The following is a 10518-nucleotide window of genomic DNA, read 5'->3' as shown; positions in this document are numbered from 1 at the left end:
AATCAAAAAAGACACACACACACACACACACACACACACACACACACACACACACACACACACACACCCCTCAGTGGGTGCTGCATCCAAAAACACAAAAGCTACAGTTTAGTTTAGCTTATTAATTTAGCACACATCACAAAAAAAAAATAAAAATGGTGCAAGAAGAGAACGAAGCCTGACGGACTTTAATGAGAAGATCCGCACACCTGAAGATCCTGTTTTAAAGATTCATTGATAAGAACCACAGCTCTCTCACATCAGTCATTTACAACATCAAGAACCGCAGCTGTTCTGATGACGGTTCTCGAAATGTTCCATGTTTTCAAACCTTGCCACACCACGTATTTTAAAATGACCAAAGACCAAAGAACCAAAGTGGTGGGAGAGTCGGGGGTTCGATCCCCAGCTCCTGCAGCTACATGTCTGATGTGTCCTTGGGCAAGGCACTTAACCTCAGGCTGCTCCTGCTGATTGGTCAGCGGTGTATGAATGTGTGTGAGGATTATTATCACTCTACATCTCAGTGTGTGAATGTGTCGGCAGTCAGGAGGCCATTTTTCCATGAGTAGTTCTGCAGGTGAAATGTGTTGCTGTGGTTTGACTCCCTGTGTGTTCTCCCACCAGCTATGACCCCGATCCCTCAGGATAAACGAGTGTCCATGGGTCTGAACGGGGACCTCTACTTCTCCAACGTTTTGGCCAAAGATTCGCACACCGACTACAGCTGCAACGCTCGCTTCCTCTTCACACACACCATCCAGCAGAAGAACCCCTTCACCCTCAGAGTCCAGACCAGTGAGTGACCCAACCTGCAGGAACATCATGTGACCTGTGGTGGTCCTGTTCTGTGTGTGTGTGTGTGTGTGTGTGTGAAACAACATGAAATATGACATATCGCCATCTAGAGGCGACGCGAGCTCATGACCCGTCAGGATGTCTCTCCTCCAGGTGGCTCCAGAAACAAAGAGTGAAGGACGACGTGTTGTTTCTGAATCATTGCTGTGTTTCGTGTGTGACTGTATAAAAGATGGATGACATGCCCCCCTCCCATCCTGCTGCACAAAAGTGAAGCCACGACGCCCCGGGATGTGCACAGACATGTTGCACATTTGGAGTCTGCAGAATCATCGTGTCTTGGCTTCACTTTTTGGGGGGCCGTGATGTCGCCCCTCTTGTTGATTGAGTCGATGTCGAGGTCTGACGATCCGATGTGTGTAATTGTGTTTTCAGGCGAGCCGTTTAATGACACATCTTACAATGCCACTGACCCGTACAGTGGTGAGTCCCTCTCCGTCTGGACAGCTCCACTTCCTGTCCGCCCAGCTCCACTTCCTGTCCGCCCTTAGTCGTGTCGCTCTGCTGTTAACCTGCTAGCTCACTGACGCTCTCGACCTCCGACACACATTAACCTCCTAACTGCTCTCTGCAGCTTCAGACATCACCGTTTGCTTCCTTGTTGATGATGTTGGATTTTCTTTTGAATATTTAGACTCTTTCCACGAGATCGATGTCGTTTCTAAAGGCTTGACATCGTCTTATTTTGACTTTGATACAACTCAGCTCCCACTTTAACCCTTTTAGCAGATATCAGGTCTTGACTGATGCTTCCTACACCTTTTAAAAGCTCCTGTGAGAAGTTTATAACTGGTTATGAAACAGACTGACATAAGTGCTAATTTCTCTTTATGACCGACGAAAGCGAACGAGATCATCATCTAAAAGATTTATCATCATTCGCTGCGTCTTCTGCAGAGTCGGTGTCAGATAAGACGATTCACAGCGTGCTGCAGAAAAAAAACCTTTTTCTTTATGATTCCCACAGATCAATGAGGGGTGGATACATTAGACAGCTGTGCATACACAGTCATTACAAAATACACTCAATCATTCATCATTGCTGCTGTCTGATGTGGCAGCTGCATGTTTACGTTTTTGCCTTTCTTTACATAAGTCCCCGTTTTTTCTTTTTACATTTAAAACTCTTCCCTGAAGCTTCGCACGTCAGAGTCCAAACAAATCTGCCAAATGATGCCGCACAGTCGATTTCTTCATAATCAATCAGTGCAGAGTCAATTATTACAAATAAACTCAAACCAAATGAAATCATTTGAACCAGATGTTACTTTAATAACAGACAAAGGCCCGTCTTTGTGACCACACACACACACAGACACACACACACACACACACACACACACATTCCTCTCATCAAGTCCATAATCGGTTTGTTTCACATTTCAATCCAAGTTAAATGATCGCACGTGATGAATAAACATGCAGTCATTAACACACATTACCCTCAGCTCAGGTTTACTGCAGAGACATGTCTGTAGATTCATTATGCAGGACACCTATTAACACAGAGCATAGCTGGAGGGAACAGATCATGGGGGGGGGATATTTCCCCAAGGAAGAAGATCCTCCCTGTGATCCCTGGTGCTGCTCAGGCCGAGTGGGAGGATTAAGGACCCATGATGAATATTCAGTCTTGGATTCATGCTGAGGTCATAAATAATCATGTTTGTATGGAAATACCACTTCTGCTCCCCGCACACTTGAAAACTCCCTCATGCCGAAAAAATCAGGTGAAACCTTCCCTGGGTAGGAAAGCGTCTGAAGCTGCAGTGTGTCCTGCCGGCGTCCTCAGCAGGTTGTTTGTTTGGTTGCCTTGGCGCCCGCTGCTTGGCCGTAGCTGCTCACGCTTTTTAAAAGCAGGCGTTTGTTGCAGCTAACCCCTCGATGTTTCTTCTTCTCTGTTTTTCGTCGTCATGTTGTTGCCCTTGTCCTCTCAGTGTCACTAACAGCCCACACATGCACTCCTTAAAGGCCACTGGAGGAGCTAACCGCTAACAGATGCTTTAATCCTGTTTGGATCTGCACCCCAAAGGAGGAAAATGCTAATGTGATGCTTCAGATTGTGAGCAGGCTGCAGCTGTGTGCTCACACACTGTATTTCACCTCATTGTTGGATGATATGTTTAAAACAGTCGCCGGACACAAACTCTTCCAGGCTGAGGCTGAAGAAGGTTTTTAATGAAGCCAGTATTAGATAAACAAGGAAGATCTTCTAAAGGTTTCAAAGACTCACAACATGAAAGGTTAAAATCATGATGTGAGATCTTTAAAGTTTAAAGGTCATATTCTGTGAAATATATTTTCTCAGGTTTGTTCAACATTAATAGTTGTCCACAGGGTGTCTACAAACCCCCCAGTGATGAGAAAAGTCTCCATCTTCTGCCTGCTCCACTTTTCAGAAAATGTACTCTCAAACAGGCCATTTAGAGATGTTCCCTTCATGACATCACAAAGGGCAGTAGCCCCTCCCCCAGGTGAATGACACTCCCACAGCTAGGTGTTTGTTCTGCCCTCTGAGTCTGCCTTCTCACCGTAAACAATAGGACATGGAGCCAGAAAGCAGCGAGTACACCCGAGCCCTTCCAGAGAGGGGGCGTGGTCAGACACAGCACATTTACATATTTAAAGCTACAGACACAGAAACAGCCTGTTCTGAGCAGGGCTGAAATAGAGGGGTTTATAGACATGATCAAATACAGGATCAGAGTGGATTTACAACAACACACTTCACACACATGATGAAGAGGAGCTCTGACACTTATTTAACCTGAAGAAGAGGAGGAGAACATGTGACCTTTAAAATGACACACCAGTGTGCGGTGTCACCTGGTTCGATGTCTTTTAATGAAATCTGTTGAACAGAGAAGTTTGATCAGGTTGAAGAAGAAGAGAAGACAACACTAACTGTCATGTCAGCTATGAATACATTCATTTGGACAAACTTGAAATAATCTGTAATTAAAACGAGGTGTTTTCTGCAATAAGAAATTCCCCTTTTTTTTAGCTGTAGTTGAGTATTTTCAGGCCTGACTGCTGCTCTCCTCATCACTGTACATAACACAGGCTGAGTCAGAGCCGATGAAAGCCTGATTAAAACGCCTCTGACGTGAGTGTGCAAACAAAGTCAGTACTTGGTAGTATGCACACGTCCCAGACTGCTCGGCTAAACACACAGTTTGATTGATCTAATTTTAATTTGTTCCAAACAACCAAATTACATAAAAGCCCATAAAATCCACACGTTATTGTAAAACGTTACCAGAAGATGGAGGACCGTGTATTTAAAGCAGATTCTTAAAAAGTCTCCCGACCTTAATAGCAGCTCAGAGAAACAAAAGCAGCGTTCAAAAGGTTCAAGCTTTGGCAGCAAAACAATCAGAAGTCTACTCCGGCTTATTGCTTGAAACCCCTACAGGACGCTTTCACACGGGACTGAAGGCAAACGCCATCAACTCTCTGACCTGACATGTGCTTCAGTTTGATGTTACAATAATCTTATGACAGCGGGACAACGAGGGGGGGGGGCGTTATCAGCTGCCATCTCTGTTCTCTTGGCGAACATTAATCAGTCCCAGTGCCCCTGTTGTTGTTGTTCCTGCATCTCTTAATATCCCGTCTTTGAGAGAAGCCAGAGGGAGTGAAACCCGTTTACAGACCGGCGAACACGAGCTGGAACAACGCCACGAGGAAATGATCCGAGTGTCAGCGTTAAATGAATGTGACTTCGTCTACAGAGAGGAGAGTCGTGGGACAGACGTGAACGAGTTTTGCTCCTTCCTGGGTTTGAGTCGTTCTGTGTGTGTCTTTGTTTGTGTGTGTTTTAGTGTGTGTGCGTGTTTGAAGCCGTGTTGTTGCTCATCTGCAGGCCGGAGAGTAGCCGAGACCACGCCGACCTTCCTCTCACCTTCAGGGACAGAGAGCTCGAAAATGGTGCTACGAGATGAACAGCTGCTGCTGGAGTGCATAGCCGCCGGACTGTGAGCACACACACACACACACACATACACACACACACACACACACACACACACACACACACACACACACACACACACACACACACACACACACACACACACACACACACACACACACACGCACACGCATAAATCACACAGGTGAATAAGGAAGAAACCAGCATTTGACGAGCCTTTCTTTTAGAGTATAGAGTCAGGAATGAGAGAGAAAGAGGGGACATGCGTGAAAGGAGCCACAGGATTGGACTTGAACCCAGGAGGACCATGACCTCCGTACATGAGGCAGGCATGAATCACTAGGCCCCACGACCCCCCCAAAAAAGTGTAGCGCCGTGGGGCGCCAGTGGCCTAGTGGTCACGCACACCTCATTAAGGCAGGATGGAGTCCTCCAAGCGGGCGACCCGGGTTGAATTCCGACCTGTGGTTCTCTCTCTCTCTCTCTCTCTCTCTCTCTCTCTCTCTCTCTCTCTCTCTGGTATCATTTGAATGATTTTCATGCAAGAACACAAAATAGATTTTTCACATTTACAGAACATTTAAAAATTGTTTTAAAATTAACAACAACAGTGAAGAAGTTGCACCCTGTAACTAGAAACAAGCACATCATGGTCTCTCTTTCTTTTTTTTTTCCTCCGCAGTCCGACGCCCACCATCAAGTGGTTCAAGAAGGGCGGGGACCTGCCGGCACACAAAGTGAAGTTTGAGAAGTTCAACAAGACCCTGAAAATAATCAACGTGTCGGAGGAGGACGCGGGGGAGTACGTCTGCATGGCGAACAATCAGTTAGGCAGCGTGCGCCACTCCATCTTTGTTCAAGTCAAAGGTGAGAAGGTCACAGTGTGTGAACTGCTGAGAAGTGGGCGTGGCCACCTCGATGACACCTTCTCATGTCGGACTACGACCGCTGCTTCATGAACTAAACAGCTTAGAATATTTGATCATTGGAAAAATGTTCAGTGAGGATTTTCTTCCAGATGCAATCTGCTTTAACTTTACACACAGTGACGTCGCCCCCTGCTGGCCATTAAACAGAAGGCAGCATCAGACAAACGCACCTCCCTTTAGAAAGCCACAGGCTGCGTCCACTTCTCGTACAGTCTGGGATTTAAAAGATGAACGAGTCCATCATGTGACACGACTCCCTTTGTCCCACAGCGGCTCCTTATTGGCTGGACAAACCAACCAACCTGGTGCTGGCACCAGACGAGAACGGGCGCCTGGTGTGTCGGGCGAACGGCAACCCCAAACCCAACATCCAGTGGCTGATCAACGGGCAGCCGTTGGAGAGTAAGTCGAGCTCGCACCTCACACTTCATCTGTTCTGTCTTTATTTGAAGTTGTTGATGGAATTTATCAGAACAGGGTTTAAGGGTTAAGAGTGAGTGACCTCAGGACTCTATGCACAAGGTCAAACGCTGAAAGGTCACTGAATGACCTCGGAGCTGTAAGAAGTTTCTTCGTTCTCCTTCCTAGGTTCTCCCCCGAACCCCAGCCGTCAGGAGCTGGGCGACACCATCATCTTTCGCTCGGTGCAGATGGGAAGCAGCGCCGTCTATCAGTGCAACGCGTCCAACCAGCACGGCTATCTGCTGGCCAACGCCTTAGTCAGCGTCCTCGGTGAGTCACAGGAAGTCGACTCTCTTCACTTCAGTCGGTGGAGCCAAAATGTCTCCAGGAAAACGAGACGGATGTTCTGCATGCATAAGACTTTTTCAACATAAATTACAGGATTTCCTTCATTTCTGGAAACAGCTTTAAAGACTCTTCTGTTGCTGTTTTTAGATTCAAATTTGTAACCAGCGGTCCCTTTAAGACAGGGGTAGCCAATCCTGGTCCTCGAGGGCTACTATCCTGCATGTTTTAGATGTCTCCCTCTTCCAACACACCTGATTCAAATGATCAGGATTGTAATCAGGCTTTTGCAGAACTTGATGATGAGATAATCATTTGAATCAGGTGTGTTGGAAGAGGGAAACATTTAAACATGCAGAATAGTAGCCCTCGAGGACCAGGGTTGGCTACCCCTGCTTGAAGACAAATGACTTGGTAACATATGTTAAGATCTGAAACACTTCATTACAAGTCTCTTATGTGTAGCGTTTGTGCTAAGCTAGGCTAATGTAAGAAGTTTAACGTGCAAACCTGAACATTTCCTAAAAATCCCCCTTTAAATTAAATCTATTCTTATTCATCATGTTTTTCTTTACTGACTGGTGAACGGTGCAGAGTATAACCCCGCCTTCTCACACATCAACAGCTGGGACCGGCTCCGGCTCTCTGCCACCCTGAATGGGAAAAGCAGTATTGATAATGGATGCATGAATGTTAACTCAATCCAACTGAACCTTTTTTTTGGATTATTCATATGAATGATGAATGAATGTTAGCTTTTAAACATTTAAAATGTCTGTCGTGGAAACAGAGAAAGAAGAAAAGAAGCTGGGAAAGTTAAAGTCATCCAAACCACTTGGATTAAAGTTGAACTTCTTAAACTGTTGAGAACAGAAGTGAAGGAGGTGTGATCCACTGTTCCTGTGTGTTTTTTTTAAGACATGCCTCCGAGGATGCTGGGTCCTAAAAACCAGCTGATCAGGGTCATCGAGAACAACCGCACCTTCCTGGACTGTCCTTTCTTCGGTTCTCCTCTGCCCGACCTTCGCTGGTGAGTGTCTGAGATCCTTTTCCCTTCTGCAGGCGTCACACTCTGAAAACCCTCATCCTGGCACGAAACATATAAACCGCTGCTTTCCTGGTGAATTGGGAGTTCATGCCAGGAGTTTCATGAGCCATGTGTTTCCTCTCTGTGTAGGTTTAAGAACGGGCAGGGCAGCGGGCTGGACGGAGGTCAGTATCGGGTTTACATCAACGGCACCCTGGAGATCAGACGGGCCCGAACAGAGGACGAGGGGACGTACACCTGCGTGGCCAACAGCATCCTGGGAAAGGCCGATAACCAGGTCCGCCTGGAAGTCAAAGGTCAGACGTTCCACCTTAGCAGACTCTCATGAGGCTAACCTGTATCCAAAGTGCTCGTCTCATACATGTGCTCAGACGAGTTCCTCTGACCTCACGCTCAGGCTAAAATGCTGATGTGATCTTGAACTGTGTCGAGGGTTTTCCCATCATATGAAACAAACGTATCCCGGTCATTTCATCAGGTCTGGATCGATCAGCTGCTCACACTGTAAATGTGTTTGAACCCTTTTGGTACGAACAGAAATCACAGAAGCTAACTTTTTCATTCATCCAAACTACGAGCTCACTGGCGTAACCAGGAGGGTAAAACTCAAATCATTTATCCATCGTATTAGAAAAAGGCGTTTTCCTTCTGATCACAGTACGGATGTGGAAGAATATCACTGATGGTCTGAAACCAAGACAAGGCCGAGTACAAACTTTTAATAAGTCCTCTGCAGACCGTTCTGCAGGACGAGACCGACTTTGTCAGAACGTTAAAAACGAGAAGCTCTGATTGGATGAAAATGGTCTCGCTCTCTACGTCTATTGGACGTGTAATCTGAAATACAGCAGAACAAACTGGTGACACCATTTCAGCTCGTTTACCCTGAGTGTGGTGTCTCAGGAAAATGGCCGCTGTGTGAGTTTAAGGGAATCCTATGTAATTTGTGTTTTTTTTCATTGTGATGAAGTGGACAAGTAAACAATAGAAATGTGCACATAGACAACGAAAACAACAAGCAACACAGAAATCAAAAGTGTGAAGTAGTGAGTGTGTGGTTGTGTGACGCATCAAGGTCGGCAGCTCAGTGAAAAGTTTACAACCAAAAAAAATTTTTAATGATTGTCATAAGAAATGACTTCAAATAAATAAAATCATAACTTCATATTGTAGCTCAACGCTGGATCAACTTCACTGGAATCTGAAACATGACTTTTCCTCCCTGTGCCAAACAGCCTGCAGCTGGTGTGGATCACATTCACCTGTGTCGTGCCTTAAACTCTGATAGTTACACAAACGACTGCATGTCGATGTCTGACCGCTCTCTGCTCCGTCACCATGACGTTCACCTTTGTTTTCACACGCTTTCACTGATTTCCCCCTCGGATACATTTTCACAACGACGCAGAGGCGACTCGTATCGTGCGAGCGCCGGAGCACCAGACGGTCATCAGAGGCTCCACGGCTCGCTTCGACTGCAAGGTGACGTCCGACCCCAGCCTCTCCGTCTCCGTGACGTGGACGAAGGACGACAAGCCTCTCCACATGGGATGGAGGTAACTGACCACGCCTGAGCTAAGCTAACCAGCCGTTAGCTAAACTTAAACCAGTTATTCAACCAGTGGCATCTTTTTCTTCTAAAAACATTTGACTGGCACTTTTGCAGGCGTGTGACATGTTAAAATATATGATGTCATATATGTGCATCACACACACACACACACACACACACCTTTGTTTGCCTCAGCTGGTTTTCTTCCTCTGGTCATTTATAATTATCTGATAAGGTGTAAATATGATCAGGATTCAGTGACTGATAAATGATGTCATCAGCTGTAATCTTTGCGGTGGGTTTTTTTTTCCCGCAGGTTGAAGAAAGACGTGGACACGCTGACCATCCCTAACGTGAACGAGGGCGATGAGGGGACGTACACCTGCACTGCTAAATCGGACATAGACGAGCACTCGTCCTCAGCCCGCCTCACCGTGTTAGGTACACTTAGATACGACCTTACATCTGAATGATCGATCAAAGTCGGAACGGGAACTGCACAGTTAAAAAAAAAAACAACATGTGGCAATTTAGTTTAGTTCGCCTTGGCGCCCTCTAAAGGTCTCTTAATGCAACTGCACCGTCTTAAGACACGTGGTGCTGAACACGTAGACATAATGCCATGGCTGCGAGCGTCGTCAGCCCGTCACACTTCTGCCTCTCCCTCGCTCACTCTCTCTCTTTTCTCTTCCTAGCTACATCTGTCACCGTCCTCTTCCTCTTCGCCTCCGCCGTTATATAAACAACAGAGACGCTGCTTTTCTGTAGGCTGCTGTATGAACTGTTCATGTTCAGACGTACGACTTTGACTTTAATCCGTAGAGCTGTATACTGCAGCAAACAGGCGATCGGAGAGAGACGCCATTCTCCCTGTGTTGAAAGTTATTGTATTACGAAATGGACCTTTAAAACACACACACACACACACACACACACACACACACACACGTCTTTTACGGTTTCTTGACTCTGTACTGTTTTTTTCAGCTTCGTGCCTTCACATGGAAAATCCTCTTTTATGTTCTTGTTGTTACTGTTTACTAAAACACTGAAGTAGCTTAGCTTTAACCAACTCTCACTGACTCTGCATGTCCTGTGTTTAGATCAGATAGTGCTGTGTAGAAAGTGCTGTAGTGGAGCTGTGCTGTATTCTCAGTTTGAGCATCCTGTGTGAACATCACTTTGACATCTGAGACTTTTGCATAATGACGATGAACCGCAGGAGAAACGTGTTTTTTTTGCGCCCTTATGTTACGTATCTTTGCTGTAGCTTCAGTGTTTAGCCAGCTCTGCAGCTAATCCTTACAGAGAACTGTCTGGCTCCGCCCCCTCCTCTCACACAGGTCAGCATGTGATGGACACTGTAGCTTCAGTGTTTAGCCAGCTCTGCATGGGTCTGTAAAGCTTTCTGAGTTCTAACCTCTCTCCATGTTTCATCTCCAACATTGAT

General features: G+C 46.1%; 1 protein-coding gene across 9 annotated transcripts in view; it reads left to right on the top strand.

Moving 5' to 3' along the window:
• Positions 1-10518, top strand: part of nfasca (neurofascin homolog (chicken) a) — a 117879-nt gene that overhangs the window by 77396 nt on the left and 29965 nt on the right. For all 9 annotated transcript variants that reach the window (XR_013778920.1, XR_013778921.1, XR_013778922.1 and 6 more), the window contains 10 exons: positions 628-798; positions 1234-1281; positions 4724-4835; positions 5475-5659; positions 5992-6123; positions 6310-6453; positions 7387-7498; positions 7646-7812; positions 8925-9072; positions 9385-9509. Coding sequence is in view for 6 of the 9 variants with exons in the window: in XM_079341870.1 (XP_079197996.1) it covers positions 628-798; positions 1234-1281; positions 4724-4835; positions 5475-5659; positions 5992-6123; positions 6310-6453; positions 7387-7498; positions 7646-7812; positions 8925-9072; positions 9385-9509 (1344 nt within the window). In the remaining 3 variants the exon portion in view is untranslated. The remainder of the gene's footprint in view (positions 1-627; positions 799-1233; positions 1282-4723; positions 4836-5474; positions 5660-5991; positions 6124-6309; positions 6454-7386; positions 7499-7645; positions 7813-8924; positions 9073-9384; positions 9510-10518) is intronic.

This window comes from Symphodus melops (assembly GCF_947650265.1).
Source record: "Symphodus melops genome assembly, chromosome: 4".
Taxonomy (NCBI): domain Eukaryota; kingdom Metazoa; phylum Chordata; class Actinopteri; order Labriformes; family Labridae; genus Symphodus; species Symphodus melops.
This window is presented reverse-complemented; position numbering and strand designations above follow the sequence as displayed.